Raw genomic sequence first — 17,874 nt, forward strand, 5'->3', positions numbered from 1 at the left:
ATCAAAAATGGATTAGGTTTTTACCTGATTTCCTTCCTTTCACTATGTTTAATAAACATGTATATTTGTGTCTTTGTGATGCTGCTGATGCCTGTGACAAAATGTTTTACTGTCACTGTACTGTTGATGAAAAAGGAAACCGACAGCAGCTGTAGAAGTGGAGCAGAGATAGAGGGTTTGGAGAGGAAAAGCGCACCGTGTTAAAGTGAACAGTAGATGGCGCCAACAGCTTGTCATTTTTGGGTTCTTGTTGGGATGTAATCAACAAATTTTTGGTACAGTTTATCTGTAATTGCCAATGCCAAATGCCATTTCTGTCTTTATAATATTAAGTGTACTACCATAGTTAAAAAAAAAAGATATTTAATCAAACATATATTTGGTTTGTTTATTGTCCCTAAATATACTTACATAGTGAATCAGACACTTCTAAAATTCAGGATAACAAACTTCAGAGGTGAGAGAGATAAGTAAATTGCACTGATTTTTTTTCAGCCTTTAATAGAGTCAACAGATGTTTCATCAAACAGTGTGACACTAAATTAGTCTTCATCAGAGCAAACAAAATTGATAAAGTTTGACTCGTGAATATTTGTGGGCTGAATAGAATTGTGTTGGCCTCTGTGAAATTGGCCAAGACTGCTTTTTTCACATTCAGAAGGACTTGCTAGAACCTAAAATTAAAAGTCCATAAAATTAGTAATGTAATACACAGATATAGGTTCACCTAAGAAACTTTCGGACTATTGAAAAGTCTGGGATGTTGGATATAAGATAAAAGTTTGAAGATACAGAGTAACAACATTTATAATAAATGTAGGTGTGCATAAATTGTATGCATACCTACAGTCACAAATACTTGCCATCTGTCTGTACTGCTGATTAGGAAAACCCATTCACGATGTGTGTCTCCCTGCACTGCAGCAAAGGACATGTTGACCTTCGCTGCCCGACTTGTCTAGCCTACTGTGCCACATTACTATTCTCCACAGGTTATGTCCCCGTGTAGTCATGTGTACGCCTTCACTGGCACACTTGCAGTTGTTAATTTATGCGCTGGCATCGGCATCAGCATACGTGCGCGTCCTGTGAGCAGCTCAGTCTGGCAGAGTCCGTAGTGGCTCCTCATTCTCGTCTCCTTCTTCTTTTTTTTCCAGCGAATCATCCTTCTCCTCTGTTCGTCTTCTCCCTTCTCATCCCTCTGTCCGGCTGGAGTGAGGACAAGGGGGTCCATGGAGAGAGCTTTAAATGGCTGAGGAGTTGTGTACCGGTTGGTTTCGCATCGTTGCAGGTACAGTAGGTAAAACCCCTTTCTTGACCTATCCATACAGCACAGCACCTCCTCAGCAGTGAGATTGTGGATTGTGATTGTAGCTTAAAAAAATGAGGGAGGAGGTCACTCTCTTTCCTTCCTCTTTTTTTTTTTTTTTTTTTTTGATTTTCTCGGGGGGTTCACTCTAGATTATCTGATTTCTGTCTTAAAATGGGTTGTGTTATGTCTTGTGAGTGTATGCGTCCTCTCAGAAAGTGCACCAGGAAACAATCTGTTGTTTAGATAGAGAAATAGAAAAAGGTAGACAGGATTTGTAAGGAACAAATATAGAGAATGAGAAAGATGAAGGGAATTATATGGATTTTTCATGGCATTCAAACTATTCATTTCCCTAAAGCTGCATGCTCTATCTACCCTTTCTAGATTTCCTTTACTGTCTTTTTTTTTTCTTCGTTCATTTTGCTCAAACAACATGAGTATGCCATTGAGAACGCATGTCAAATCCACTGCATTGCAATGTTGTGCAGTCATTTAGATCCTGTAACAGTGACATTGTAGGGTTGTTAATTTTCACTAAGTGACAGTATAGAGAGATGTTGCCTGATTTGTAGTTTTTGAGCGTCTGCTTCTAAGTAAGTGTCACATGACGTTTAAGTCACTTGACATGCTGAAGTGCACTAACAAGTGTTGTGGCTGTGGTTGCACTGTTTTTAATGCTATTGAAAGTACCGTAGTTCAAAAATGAAGTGACCTACTGACATCTTACCCAATTGTTCCATAAATCAACACCCACAATAGACAATTTTATGAAATGCCATTTATTGTTATAGCAAATAAACTCTGGGGGATTCTAAGATGTGAAAATAGCTTGAAGACTAAAAACAGTGTTTTTAATTAAATTACATTTTGACTTAAACTTCGATGGTCATCTTTGTGTATTTATATCAAAATGTCAAAGACTTGAAAACCTTTTTACTTCAAGAAATGTTCACTGAACCATATCAAGTAACACTGAGGACATTTTTTAATAATTTTTTTTATAAATTATAAATAATAAAAACATTAAAGTTGCATCACAATTTTTATGATGCCATATGTTAAGTTTTCCCTTCAAACGTCAATGTTTGATGTATGTAATGTTGTATAATTGGATTTCTCTGCAGTTTGGACAATATCAGCATGCATATGAGTGGGATGTTAAAACATTGTTAAAACTCCTCATCAAGATGGTCATAAATGGCACTTCTCTCTGGTATATTATGCAGAATATGCCCACTTATGTACTGTACAGCAGTGTGGGTGTGATTGTTTCATCCTCTTCATAGTAAATGACATAAGTGTGTGTCTTTATTGAGGCTGCTCAAACTCCTGCGGCTCCAAAACAGAGCTTATAGGGCATTAGGCTTTATTTAGCAAATCCCCCTCCCTTCCTCCTCCCTTATTCTACACTCCTCCACTAGCTGGCATGCCAGCATTTGTCAGCTGCAAAATCACTATGCATATTTATATGTTATCTCTTTGGCCAAATATCAGCCTTGTTGCCACGGACATGCTCAGTACAGTGTGTATTGATGGTATCACAGTATGCTGAGCAAATATTCAGAATATCAACACCAGCACAGTGGTAAACATCACTCATGATTCTCAGTGAACGCTAGATGGCAGTGCAGGAAAAGATTGGGAGTGAGCAGTGGTGAGACAAGAGGAGTAATGTGGAAGAAAACAGGAGAGGGAACATGATGGGAAATAAAGATGTGGACAGAACAGAAAAGATGAAGTAGATAAAAAAGACAAAAGAAGAGAAGGCAGCAGAAAAAATCAAAAAAGGGGAGAGGGCATGGAAGTCGTCAAATACAGCTTTGGGAGTGAGGGGGAGAAGGAGGGGTGAGGGGGAAGGGAGTTAAAGCAGGGGGCAGGGTGGGAGGGTGTGGACCCTCTCTTTGGGAGCATCTGCTGGGTGTTAAGACAGAGGAGCTGGGCAAGTAAAGACAGAAGGATGACAGGAGGGAGGAGGCAAGTGACAGAATGAGCCTCATAGAGGTAGCTTGACAAACATAAAAGGGTAACAAACAGGGAAAAGGGAGAAATAAGTAAATGAAAAGGGAAGAAGTGATAAATGAATGAGAGGAAGAAAGAGATTTGGAGGGAGGGAGTCACCATCACATGGGCTTAAGCATGACTGGGGAAGATTCATGGGGCATGGAGAGGCACTCAGCTGGCTCTTGATAAAGCATGACTGAAGACAGACAGACAGATAGAAAGAGGGAAAATCCAAACTTATTTGTCCCTCTGAGGGAAATTAGTCACAGGTTTTAGTGTTTCCCATAAACACACAGTATGTATCTGAGTATGAATATAACAAAGTTATGAACATGCTCTCTGCCTGCTTCAGAAGATTTATGACAGTACAGCCTGAGACCCACTAGCATAGGAATGCTCAGCCAACTTCTGGCACATTTTTACCATGTCTTTATAGCTGCGACTGTTCAGACAGTTATTAATAATGGCTGTGATTTGCTAGTGAGACATCCACAATCTCATTCTTAACAAGAAAACAATGCACAGATCGGTGGCTTTCAAAAACTAATCTTGAACCAGTAGTGGTTTTTTTTTGTGTTATAAACAACTCTTAGCTAGTGTTGAAAAGGTCAATTCAGTTTCTCTTTCTGTGGAACTTACAATTACATTTGCAATATAAGGAAAACCTGTAGATTTACTACTAGGAGTACTACTGTGACTACGGTCACTACTTCAGCCACTACCACAAACAATAAAAAGTAATGTTCCTTGAACCAATAGTTAAACTACAATATACTCAAGTTGTTTGCAGCATTCATCCCTGTTTCATACCCAGATTTTTTATTTTTCTGGTGAAATATAACTTTGCTGTTTCATTTGTTGTTGTTGTTGTTTTGTAGGCTTGCCTAATTGTCAGTCTCCTCTGCTCTTTGGTTTGTCCACATAAACATTCACCCCCTCCACCTCCCCTCCCTTTCTCTCTCTGTGCACCCTCTCATAGAAAATTAATCAGCGCACACACAAACACAAGCGCACACCCCTCTCCGGGGGCTGTTCTGTCATCAGCCTTTCCTGCTCGTTGGTTGCAGCTGTAGCCTGCGTTGCCATGACGTCACGCTGATCGATCCTCATCCCAGTGCAGTGGGAAAGCACAGAGACAGGAAAAGACAGCCAAGAGAGAAGCAGACTGGCAGAGAGAGGGAAAGGTGGGAGGGAAAGGGGATGAGAAAGAGAGGGCAGAGTGAAACCACACCTTATTCCAAAGAGGGCGGGACACAGGCAGCCACACACAAGCTGCTACTACAGGAATAGTCCCTGTGCAGGAGGGTGCAGGGCAAATATTTTGTGCAGTGCTGTGTTATTATAGAGTCCGTGTATGTGTGTGTCCTCAACATGGGTTGTCACTTGGCTCACACCTGCACATTACTCTCTCCGCGAGCAAATAAGTAATGTCATTCACCGCTGAGCAGGTTCGGCACACTGCACTGGCATAAGGTAGGGTGCAGGGAAGGGGGTGCGTGTGTCTGTATGCATGTGTGTTTAACGGATTTGTGTATGCTCTGTATTTACTCTGTGCATGTCTGGTGGCTTTTTCTGTGCCTCTATTTGGATGTGTAAACGTGTGTGTATTCAGTGTATGCGCACAAGCATTTGTCAAGCAAGAGCGGTCACTAATGTAGAGTGCTCTTGGGCTGTGGTGTCAGGAGATTCAAGCTGTAAGCCATGTGACTCCACAGAGAGCTGCAGGGATTGGCTGAGGCCATCACTGACCTCAGCAAAGTCCCTCCGCCCCTGCTCAGCACTACCACCCCCTCTGTCAAACACACATACACACACATAGCCCTCCCTCCCTCTCGATCTCTCCGCCTCCCTCCCTCCCTCTCTCTACCCTGCCTCTTTTATTTATTTTTTTCCTCCAGTTAGCTTTTCCCCCCACCTCTCAGCATCCTCGGCTGAATGTGTAGGTTAGAGCCGCAGTAGCAGCAGCAGCAGCAGCAGCAGCAGCAGTAGCAGCATCCATGGCTTAAGCCCCAGCTCTGATCGGCAGCTAGCCCGGCCAGGCCCCTACCCCTCCTCTCTCTCTCTTTCTACCTCTCTCTGTATCTCTCTCTCTCTCTCTCCCTCCTGGGCTAGTTGACAGGCGACGTCTGGGGGTGTCGAAGGCTCACAGTTAGCCAGGGCGTTAGCCACATGCACACGGCTGCTCTGCTGCCCATCAATTCTACTGTATCTCTCTGGTAACCGGGGGCTTCTTCTCATCTCCCCCTCCCCACGCCTCCTGTTTTAATTTCAGGCTCTTTGGAGATAGAGGAATGCAAATCTGCAACCATGATGGAAGGTAAGATGATTTTTTTTTATTATTATTGTGCTGTCCCCTTTTCTGTTGTTATTCAGGGTAATCCCCCTTCATGTCCTTGTACTACAGCGCTTCATCTGCTGGCAAGTGTGTATGTGTGTGTGAGTGTTTAGGAGGTTCAAATGTCATAAGCTGCCCTGCTATTTTGAGTGCATACATTCTGGTGACTTGCATGTTATTCTTAGGAAAAGGGCACAGCCACTGAATGTCTACCACAGAGGCACAATGGCGAGGCTAATTGAACTGTGTGTACCTTTTGTGAGTGTGTGTGCGTGTGTGTGTGTGCATATGTCTGAGTACCCCCCCCCCCCCCCCCCCCCCCTTTCCCGCTTCCCATCGTAAAGGATTATTTGGATTTATTGTGCAGGAGGGCTTATGTGCCCAGCTGGCTCACTTGTATAAATTCTCTTTGTATGGTGTTCTCTGAAAGACATGCACTAACACATGCATACATACTTAAAGTGCTGTATGTGTCTGCTCTGTATCTGCATACACACTCACAGCACCATATGACTCTGCTCTGTATCTGCATACACTCTCACAGTACCGCATGACTCTGCTGTGTATCTTCCACGCACGACATTGCCATTTTTACCCAGCACTCGCGTGTGGATTGCATATCTGTACAGGCGGGTGCATGCGTACATTTGTACCCACCCATGGTCAGGCTGATCCATCTCTGTTGGGTTGAGTGTAGTGAGGAAAAAGTGTAATGATGATTGTTTTAGTTGCATGTCCCTTTAATTGATGACATCATCGGGGGGGAAGGCCAGTGATGGAGGGATGAATCCCTACAGCTCTGCAGCTGGCACACGAAAGCCTCCATCCATCCATCTGTTTCACATGATATCTCTTATTTCTTATCTTTCATATTGTTCAGGCATCTTATATTTACGGCCTCTGGCCATTTGTTTGACCAGAGCAACTGAAAAATGTTGACTGTGACTGAGGCAACCTTGGATTATGTAAGCTTACAGAGTCGATACATAGGCAACATTCTGAGGCAGTGACCATGGGAAAATATGTGTCCGTTACTATTGCTGACGATATTTACCTCCTGAAGTTATGTATATTTCCTCAACATGTTTTTTATTCTTATTTTTTGTCCTTGCTTTAAAAAAGTGAGACATCACTCAGGTCTGTTTATTCTGGTCCATTTAATAAATAAACTCAATGCCAGTGTCTCTGCTGCACAGGAAGAATCTTATTAGCATGCTTTTCTGGTTGTGTTTGTGCATATGTGTGTGTCTATCAGTGTTTCAAATGAAATGATATTTTTTGCTGCCCAGTCATGTGTTGTTGACTTGAGTTGTTTCATAGTGACATACTAGTTTAGTTTAGTTTATTAGTTTATAGTATCGTGGACAATCCCAATTAATTGACTGTAGAAATAATAGTAAAAAGGGCAGCTTTAGCCAACATGGCTAATATCCAGCTGTAGTCCCCGGCCTGATGACAATAGGCACCCTAAAAAGAACAGTACATTACAGCACATTCATTAAAAAGAGTGAATTAAGAGTGAAGAGAAAAAGATAGATCAATAAAGATAAAAAGTACCAGTAAAACATCAATACAATCATGCAGAGACAGCACATATAACCAAAACATACAGAAGCAGCACATGCTATATAATCACACACAAAACGTCAGCACATACAATCACATTCAGGGATGCAGACAGACAGCACATATAGACATGCAGCGTTTATGATCATGTCGCAGTAACACACAGCCATAGGTTAGTGTGTGCAGGTGTAATTGTCAGTAAACCATGTTTTTAACTTGGCTGTAAAGGTGTGTGCCAGTAGCCAGGAGTGAATTGAAAGGATGGACAGACACCTATGTATTGATATTGAAGTGACAGATCTCAGATAGTTTCTAGCAGTTTGAATTTTTAGTAAAAAAAAATAAATCTCAGCTATATATAATTTGCTCAGACAACATATCCAAGTTTTACAAAATTGTCAGTAGCTTTATCACGACCACCATGCCAGCTGGTGGAGGAGTGTAAAAACAATCAAAGGCTAATTCAGTCATTTAGACTTTATTGCACTATAGGGAGAATTTGGTTTGTCATAAAGAACTCAACACTTACGTAAGACACAGAAATAAACAACCAACAAAATAAAGTCTCCATAGATCACTGCCACATGACAAACAGGAATTTCTTACCTCATTTAATGCAGTGAAAAATGCTTTAAAAGGTGCAATTAGACAGTGTAATGAATTGAAATGGCTGTGTGGCCAAATGGGTTTGTAGATCTGTTGAACTTAACATCTTTTCAAAAGTCTCATGATTAGTTTAATACTTGTAAGAGACCACAGTTAAGGTTATTCTCCATCTCCGTTCCCCTTGTTAACTGACCATGCATGATGAATCAAGGGCTGTGATTACTGGTCTGCTATGTGAAGTCAGAGCACATCTAGATTGAAATTAAATGAATGACATTTTAATCAGTTGAAATGCCAGATACAACAATAATGACCCCTGAATGTGTGTATTAAACTGCCATGCTACTGCGTCATGAAAAAGGCAACACTTGGCCTGGAGCAGGTTGTGATGACAGCAACCATAACAGCAACACTGTTGGTCACACGTGCGTCATTGTACAAACTACAAACTGCTCAGTATAGTAGGTTATAATTTAGATGATCATGAGACATGATGCTACACCCTTTCTGCCCTTGTCAGAGTTTGGACAGAGCTGTGTTTGTAGCAAACAGCCACCTTGTGCACAATAATGTCAGATAAGCTCACGCTGGCTGCACACGAATTTGCACAATATGTAATTATAAATACTGGATCTCTCAGGGTGATAATAACAGACAACACAATAGCTAATTGTTAATGATCAACCCAAAGTGATTCATTGCTTTCCCTTTGGTATTTGATCTATGATTCAGTATGTGACTTGAAGGTAAAGATTAGCTCTACACAGTAATCAGTAAAATAATGTAATAGTTGTGTGGTATAAGAAATGTGTTGACAGGTAATCTCGGTGATGTCTTTCTTTCTTTTCTTTTTTTTTTTTCCCCCAAGAACTCTCCAACTTTACTTTGACAGTAGAACTGATGAGCTTATCTGTTTCTCCCCCTCCCCTGCAAGTGTGCCGTCCTGTCATCTACTGCGTTTGTCACGAGCCAAGTTGTTAGGTAACAGTTGTGAACTAAAAAAAAAATAGACCGTCTGCAACCGCCTCCCATCCATTAGCATGGCTAGCAAAGGCTTAGCATGGACTGTGTGAGGGCAGGATTACAGTCAGGTGTTAAAATTGGATGCTAATCCTTGTTAGCTCTGCTTTTTAAAGCTCCATGTCATGGGCAGCGTGGCTGTCCCTGGGTAACACACAGGGTAGAAGACGTGGGGTGATCATGTCATTTTAGTTCAAAGGGAGAGAGGCAGTATTCGTACTAGTGATGATAACCTCCTTCCCACTGGACACAATATATAGTGGATAAAAAAAGGGATGTTGTGCTAAATGTAACTGTTGGTGAACTGTGGCCTCTAAATGATGATGACAATAACACATATTTGCTACAGTGAATCTAAAAATGAAACATACTTTCAAAAAAGCATTTGTCTGTTCTGTGTGTTTCCATAAAAGACTCTCTCCCCCTATAATTTACAACAGTCTAATGGTGCTTACCATGATCATTTGCTGTGAATTTCCTGGGTTTACTGCAAGTGGGATTACTGCAACTGTGTTTGTGCACACTGTGTATACACCAATGCTAGGCAGATGTCATTTAAAGTAACAAATCTCCAGCATGCCTTTCTGTATTCATGAGAGCCTGCATTTGTGTGGTTTACTCAGCTCTCCGTAATGTAATCACATAAGTGCAGCATGGGACTCCTGATCCCGCTGGACTTTGAGAGTAGGAGCTCTAAGGAGGGTGTTCAGACATCATCAACACAAAAGTGCAGTTTAATACATGCATTTTTTAACTGTATAAAAGCAACATATCACTAGCAAGCTCAAATAAGATGATATCAGTGACGCCTTAACTGAGCCTCTGACCTTTCATGTAGCGCTACCATGAAGCCAAAACTTCCCCTTTAAGAAACAACATCAAAATGTAAATGACATGACATTTTCTTTCGCTCCCCAGAGCCTAAACATTTAGCATTTCAGACACTTCCTTCTGTTCCACCTTCAAGCCAAATCGTAAACTGTGTACACAAGTATCTCATAATGTTATTGGTAGATTTGATAAGAATTTTCTGTGGACATTGATGCTCCCAATGGGGAAAAACCCCTTTAGATTTTAAAGAACCCATGGCATTTTCTGTAGCACCACCATTAACATTGTAGTTAACATTGCAGACCCGGCACTGAAAAGGCTGTAAGAATAGCAGAATCACTATGTTGTTAGTATATCCTCAGCATGTTGTTGCAGAGTTTTGTTGACTCCCTCCAACAATTTTGTGGGTTGTAATGAGCACTGTAGTCTCTCATGGCCACTAGCAGGGCTTCAGACTTGTAGTCTTGTTAATCCTAGTTAGTAGCTGTAGGAATCAGACTGTCACAGGGAGGCCCAGTACTTAGAGCTTGCCTGGCTGAAACTTGGATAAATCCTTGACTGGAATGCCGCAGAGTAGAGGGCAGAGAGGACACGGGGCCATATGGTCATTCCTTTAAGGGTCTATTAGCTAACTTTATATGAAACTTGATGATTATTTGCTTTTGTGTGATGGCTGAGAAGGGGGATTCTCAAATAGTGAATTATATTGGTATTATTATGTTGGTTTTGCTATGATACAATTAAATTCCCTGTCAATCTGGCTTGGCTCACGGCACATAGGCATGCAGGGTCATATCCACAATTGAGTTGAGTCTTTCAATTGAGTTGTAATGAAAACAGCACTACATTGCTGCTGAGAGCCCTGTGGAATAACCAGTGTATGTTGCTTATGGGTCTAGTGGCAGTACTTGGACTACACTTTAAAATTAGCCCATCACTATTATAAGCATCTTTTTTGCTCAAGGCCTGCTGGCATGAGTCAGCATATCTCTGGTCAGCTGTGCTCAATGGCATCCAATAGGCTCTCATTCTTGAAGGACTCTGCTGCCATATGGTTTCCTGGGTAACGACCATGAGTCTGACTCATGTCTGTTTTGGTAATGAGCTCAGCAAAGGCTCCCAAGTTCACATTTCTTTGATTTCTGAATAATTGTGTATATGGTGGGTTGTTGTGGACACAAAAGCATAAAGGGTGGTGCACCAGGTCTGTCCATGTTGGTGAAAACAATGTCAACGGTACATGTTTCCCCTTGAAGCCTTCTGTGCAAGAATTGCTGCGTTGCTCCCCATTGCAGACCCAAATGAGTAATTTAATGTCTTGCCATTGGCCAAAACACATAACTCATGTGGGCTGATGCATCGGAAACAGCCCTCAGTGGCCCAGCAGAAATTTTATGATGGTATGAAACAGAGCAGCACGCCGTCTGTGAATGTGAAATGCAGAATTGTATCTCCCTGCCATCCCCTTATGATTGGTGCTTGTGCCAATTATTCTCTATCCTGAGTCACAGTTTGAGTCCATGTTTCTCTAGGTGTTATTAGTCTAATCTGGTCCTCCATAGACTCAGCCATGCATAGACTCACGAATCTATACATCCACTTTTCACAGCAAATAAAAGCTGTATACATACACAGGTCTTAGGTTGTTGTAATGAGTAATAGGTCGTTCTGTATGTCTGTGGGTATTCCTACAATAGAGCAAATTAGGAGTGGCCTGTTAGTGCTTTACTAAGGTGATTGTATATGTGTCTGTCCAAATAATAACTGTCTTATGTGGAAAAAATGAATGCACAAATTAGTTTAGGACTCTGTATTAAATGAAAAATGTGCAAAGGATGGGGATGTGATAGACAAGGCTATTTTTGACATTGGTATGTATTCTGGAGATGTACCACATCTGAGTCACTGGCGTTTTCTAATAAAAACACAAGTGCACGGATGCTAACGCGTCATCGGACAATGCTCACATAAAAACCGCGCACATGTATATGTCTGTTCAGTCTTCAAAGTGCTTGTGTGCTTCTTCCTCATTGTTGAATGTGTCACAGTAGAATGGGTACATTGTGACGGTGCTTGACAATAAGTTGTTTGACAGAGACCCAAATGAACTTTCCCACAACAAAGACACACAGGGACAGAGATTCGGGAGAGGAGGAGGGCGAAGGGAAAGCAGTCAAACCCAATCTGCTCGTTCTTGTACACACTTTTCCTATTCACCCATTCATTCATAGACACAGCAGCACAACATCCTCACAACAGCCCGTTCAAATTCCATCTTGTTCTTTGTGCAGACACACCCATTCACGCACACACACACACACACACACACACACACACACACATAGACGAGCTTATGTAATGATGCCCAAGATTCAAAGCCAGATAAACAGACATGTTTGTGTAATCTCGTGGCAGCTGGGGGGTGATGAGGTTCTCTTACAGCATAATCAAACTGTTCTTGAATGACATATCAGATAGTGCTTGAAAAATGTCTCTGTCAAAAATGTCATCAGATAAAAAAAAAAAAAAAAAGATTAAATTGTATTTGTGTGTTTGGAAGGATCTTGCTTTAACGGTGTAGAGTAGTTAAAAATAAAAAAAAACTGCAGGGTAAACCTTTACACTGCACATAAGTTAGCAGATAATTTTCCTTGACTAAGTAATGTTTTCACACTTTTAAAAATAACTTTCCATGCAGTAAGTTCTGCTTATCTTTCCCATCGATGCTTCTCTGGTTTATTTAGATTGAAATGTTACACGTAGCACATCAAAAACAAACAGGAAGTAGCACAGACTGTTAACTAACAGACGAGGGATGCTGTTTTCAGCCTGACAGGGCCCACGCAGAGATTAGAGGATCCTGCCGTCAAAACAGTAGGTGATTTGCTGTCAAAGATGTGTGGTCTAATTTAATCAGCGGCTCTACTTTTATCATAAAAAAAGATTGTCTTGTGGTGTGGCTGCTGCCATAACACTAATGCCGTCACTGTGATGGCACCATGGGAGCTTTTGTGTTGTTGATTATGATAAGAAAGGTGAAGGGAGCAAGCAGAATTCAGAGAACCAATTAAATGTAGTTCATTGCCCCGGTGATTATCTTTATGCTATTGTGTTGTTGTGTGAAACAATATGTGAAAGGGATACATTTTAAGCTTTGTATCCAAGGTAGGAAATTAACTTTTTTGTACACCTGTCACTGTGGCTGTAGGTTCTCTACATCTAGAGCAATAGCAAATGCCCCAGCCATTGTTCTCAGTTGTCTCTGGTCATGTAGCACCAAATTCAGTAGTAGTAGTTCAGTATTTGTGTCCTTCTACTGCATAGACAGCCAGGTTTTATGATAAGATCATCTTTCCCGCAGTGAAATACTTCTTTATGTCTAATGTGTACAAATGTTTGTGAATATCTGTGTGACTGACTCATCATCTGTGCGTCCTTTCACACACACCACAAGGATGTGTTCAGGTCACCAGCTTAGATCCTCTGTGAACATAACTTTGAGGATTACAAGGTTTCCCTGTGTCTCTCTCTAAGTCCTGAGGCACACATTTCTTAAAAAAATGCCGCTTTCATAATAGTGTCTTTTACAGAGTCCATAGCGATGCAGCCAGGAGAGCAATTCACAGTACCCAATTAGAGGAGAGACAGACAATGAGAGAGACGCACACACGGAGAAAGAAGCTGACACAAGCTGGGAGATAGAAAAGGAGAGTGAAGAGAATGCTGGAAAGCCATTGCCAGGAAAAAGAAGGTAAACAAAATGAGGACTGCTGGAGATAGGAAAGGAGATGAAGTGAGTTAAAATGTCCTGGTAGGATAGCGTGAGAATGGAAGAGATGCATAGAGAGCAGCAATGCGTGTCAGAGCCCCGGAGGGAGAGGGTAGAGGACAGTACAATCATCGTGAAAGGCCCGTATTTTGTTGAGTCACTTCCTCGTTTGTAGCTTTTTTGGAGTCTGATCAGCTCATGGGGTGGGAAGGGGGATTAAGAAATTATTTAAGGGGATGCGAAGTCTTCGTGGCCTAGATTTTATTTTGCTTTGTTGTAATTGATGGTACCTTCCTTTATCTGGATTTTGCATCATGGTTCAAAATGGCGATTTCAGGAAAATCATTGTCCCCATTCACCATAATTTTTGCCATAGATGACTGGTGATCAGTGTGTTCTTTCTCAAACACATTAGCACTCTGGTGGCCCACCATCTTATCCCTTATACCTGATCCCTTCTCTACCTTAGTACCTTTCTCTTTCTTGGAAGGTCCTATACTCATCTCATCCCCAGAGCAATCCTTATGACCTGCTGTCCCGCTGATGTGGATCTCCTCTTTAATTTCCGGCACCTTTTCCTCCCACACTGTCTTTCATATTATGGAAGGAGGGGTAGATAGACATGGTGGCAGGAAAACCCCCTCAGGGAAGTTGGATTTATTTGGCCATATAATATTAATGGGCTTCTCCGTGTAATGTATTCAGCTCCCAAGCTGACTGTTAGTGCTTGGCTCAATCTCTTCTGACTCCACTTAATTAATAAATGAACATGAAATCTTATTGCAGTTAAATTTGTGTGGCCTTTTTCTTCTTTGTTTGTGAGATAAACATCAAATACATGATCATTAGGAGTATTTATGTACTGATGAGATGCCTTCAACTTGCATCATCTACTTTAATTAGTGATTTCCTTAGTTTCCCATAATACCTTTCAACAAGCCAAAGGGAAACAGCATGACCTATTGTGTGATACATGAGAAGAAATACTGTAAGGGGGGAATTAGACATGTTCAAAATGCTGATGATAATGAATGATAAATTGATAATTATGCCCCCATATTTCAAACCATAGCATGCCGTGTCTTAGTTTCCACTAAAGGTGAAGAAAATATGATTGATCCCTTTTTTTTAAATTAGTGTCTTCCTGATTTTTGTCTCTAGAAAGAAATCTCTTCTCTTTGATTCTGCACTGTACACCACAATTTGCTGACTCAACTTAATTTTTTTTTTTTTTTATGAACGGCTTGCAATCAAAATTTTTAGTTTAGTACAATGCAGTAACATAAGAGTTTTGAGTACACCAGACACAAAACAAATGTGTCATGTGACCCTTGTCTGACATGAATTGTATGTCAGTTTAACCTAACATTTTCAGTGTTGTTTGAGCATTTAATTCTGTCATATGAGCACTAAAAACATTGATTACACATTTTACAATATTCATGTTCAGTCATTCATTCATTTCTCAGTTTTTATGAAATCTGTTGAACTATAAAAACATATTGTGGTGAGCTTAGGTTTCTCAATTACTAGAATAAGGCAACGAGATGAATTCTGAACCAGGAAGTGCTCTTTATGTCACCTTAGCACACTTTCATGTTAGACACTCTAATGTCCACACAGTGGGGAGATCAGTATTTGTGTATTTAATAGGGATGCACCGAATATTCGGTAACCGAATATATTCGGCCGAATATTGCAAAACACCACACATTCGGTATTCGGTGGAATAAGTGAAAAGCAAGGCCGAATAATAGCGGCGTGTTTTGATAACGCAATCAAACAGCGTGCGGTGACGGACGGAGTAAAATGTCGGCAGCGTGGTGATATTTTACTTCGTCCGTCACCGCACTCGCATTTGCGACTAAAAATAGTTTTGTGCGGGCAAAATAAATCATTCAGCAGGCTGTGTGAGTACAGATTTCAACCAGCAGCAGAAACGAAACGGCGAATCCCACCGGTTGTGGGTTGAACAGGGGTCATAGACACGGACAGGAATACGTATTCCTGTCAAATACGGCGGCGCATGATAACGGGTTACCGGCGACGGAGAAGTCCAGCTCCAGGTGAATAACTTGTTGTCATGACTGCCCAAAAGTACCTGAACAGCAGAGCCATGGCGGCACACAGTATGTGGCGTATCAGAGGAGAAACAAGCCGTTCACATTTCTCTCTTTGTGGCAGGTAACGGTCCACAAACCTCACCGCACTTTAGGAACTGTTCTTTACTTATGAAGGGACTGTTCTTTACTTGTCAGGGGAGGAGGGTGGCTGGTTGATTTTTATTTCATTTATTTATTTTATTTTGATCCACCCTATGTTCATCACTTATTGATGCTGTTTTTGAAGTATGAATAAGTCAATAAGTAATTTATTCCATTGAAATATCATTGATGTATTATAGAAAAGTGATTTATCTTTTTATAAATGACAAAAGGCACATCTGCCTCATTTTTGCTGTGGTATCCTGATACTACTCAGAACCATGATACTTTCACTGGTATCGTACCGTGGGTCCCAATTTTGGTACCATGACAACACTAATCTGGAAGGGGTTCATCTGCAAAAACTAATGAAAAACTAAAAAACGGCATTCGGTATTTGGTACTTGGTATTCGGCCAAGTGTTTAATATTATTCGGCTTTGGCTTCGGCCACAAATTTTCATTTCGGTGCATCCCTAGTATTTAACTTAACAAATGATGCAAAATGTCTTTTCCCACAACATTAACTGTAACCAATTAAAACCATTGTAAAATTCATAAACATTAATCACTGCATAATGGGAAACATGAGTGATTTAGAACACATTTAAACACAGTTTTCTTCGGCTTATGGCCTTAAACACATTTTCTCACAGCATGCTGGGAAACTCCAGCCATTTAGCCTCAACATGCCACAATATGTCAAGGGCACAATGGTAATGTTGTTTATTGTCCTTTAACTAATTAGGTGAAATTGGCTTTATACATTTTTAGTCAAATTAACTCAAAACTCATAAATTGTTGACTCAAAATAAAAGAATTATGTCAAGCTCACAAGGGATACGTTTTTGTGTTAAGTGTCATTTTACATTTGACTTTACATTACAGTTTTGTGTCATGGATGGATTGGGGTTTGCAGTGAAGCTGACACAAAATCCTGCATTGATATCTTAGCTGAAGTATTTTCAACATGACCCCACCCTGTGTCTGTGGGAGTGAGGCAACTATAGCTGTAAAGTACAAAATAGGTCATGAAATACAAGATAGATTGCTGACATCAGTATTTTGACGTTTCCTTTTGGGCTTCAGTTTTCATGTCCCTTTTTTCCTTCCTTCCTCCTTCGATTTTGAAAACATGTTCTTTCAGCGCAGGTTTATTAGAAAAAGTGTCTTTGTCTATGTGTGTGTGACAAATTCCCTCTTTGCCATATCTGTGGATGTGTCTAGGTCTAGCACTCCCTGTGTATTTGTACTGTATGGCTCCGAGCCAGACCAGTGCAAACAGATGTCAGTTTCAATCAGCGGAGGATGCACTAGCACAGTGACGCAGAGACACAGCCACAGGAAGAGATTAGCAGCGTTTAGAGTGATACTGGTTGGGTTGAGAGATGTTAGACGTAGTGATGAGGGAGGAATTGAAGGGTTGCAGAGAGAGAGAGCGAGATAAAAAGAGAGATGTAGGTATTTAGGGAAAGCTGCATGTGATTCATGAAAGAGGGATAAACCGAGTGTTTTGAGGATGTGATTAAAGAGAGAAGCAGCATGTGAAGTGTCTCGCCAGCTGTGTGTGACATGTTTTCAGGCTTGTGCTGTTAGCATGGACAGCATCTGTTTGTGTGAGTGTGAGGCTTTCCGTGTCTGTACTCTCTGTGTACATAAGGCTGTGGGCCTAGTTAACATTCAGACCTATGTGAAAGAGCTGAAGAATAATCCCAGTGCATTCTTGGATGAATTCATGTGTGACTCTCAGGGTCGTGTTGAGGTAACTGTTATTGGGCTCCAAGACATCACAAGACAACCACTGGTCTTCTAACGCTATAACTTTCACCTAAGAGTACCAAGCAGTCATTATTAGTATGTGTGCATATGTGTGTGTGAGTCACGGGTGACAAATCTGAGGTAGTTGTCCCTTGAGTCTGCTCTGTCTCAGACACAGAAAATGAAACACTGGTGATTGAGGTGTCATGACAGCTCACAGCAGTCAGAGACCTTACGCAATCATATGATGTTGGAGATCTTAATCAATCTCACTTCTTTTTTTTCTTTTTTTTACACAGCACATAGATTCTAAAGATATGTTTGGGGTAGAACCACATAGTTTTGTCCACTAGAGAGCATGAGACAGTTTTATTTTTTTCAACAAGTTTTATTTAATGTTTATGTTAAAAAAATCACTTAAATATTGATATCAGCCTCAGAAATCTATTTTTGGTCAGGCTCTATCTGTCCCT

At 41.0% G+C, this 17,874-nt stretch overlaps 1 protein-coding gene across 11 annotated transcripts in view; it reads left to right on the forward strand.

The window, feature by feature from the left end:
• Positions 1–17,874, forward strand: part of sgip1a (SH3GL interacting endocytic adaptor 1a) — an 89,556-nt gene that overhangs the window by 13,085 nt on the left and 58,597 nt on the right. For 6 of the 11 annotated variants that reach the window (XM_078168936.1, XM_078168942.1, XM_078168944.1 and 3 more), the window contains exons 3-4: positions 1,158–1,300; positions 5,586–5,630. In XM_078168936.1, the coding sequence (XP_078025062.1) occupies positions 1,249–1,300; positions 5,586–5,630 (97 nt within the window). In that variant the 5' untranslated portion in view covers positions 1,158–1,248. Of the gene's footprint in view, positions 1–1,157; positions 1,301–4,547; positions 4,787–5,180; positions 5,631–17,874 lie in introns of those variants that run through there. The other 5 variants (XM_078168938.1, XM_078168941.1, XM_078168947.1 and 2 more) reach the window with 3 other exon arrangements.

The sequence above is a fragment of the Epinephelus lanceolatus genome, chromosome 6 (assembly GCF_041903045.1).
Source record: "Epinephelus lanceolatus isolate andai-2023 chromosome 6, ASM4190304v1, whole genome shotgun sequence".
In the NCBI taxonomy this organism is placed as follows: Eukaryota; Metazoa; Chordata; class Actinopteri; order Perciformes; family Serranidae; genus Epinephelus; species Epinephelus lanceolatus.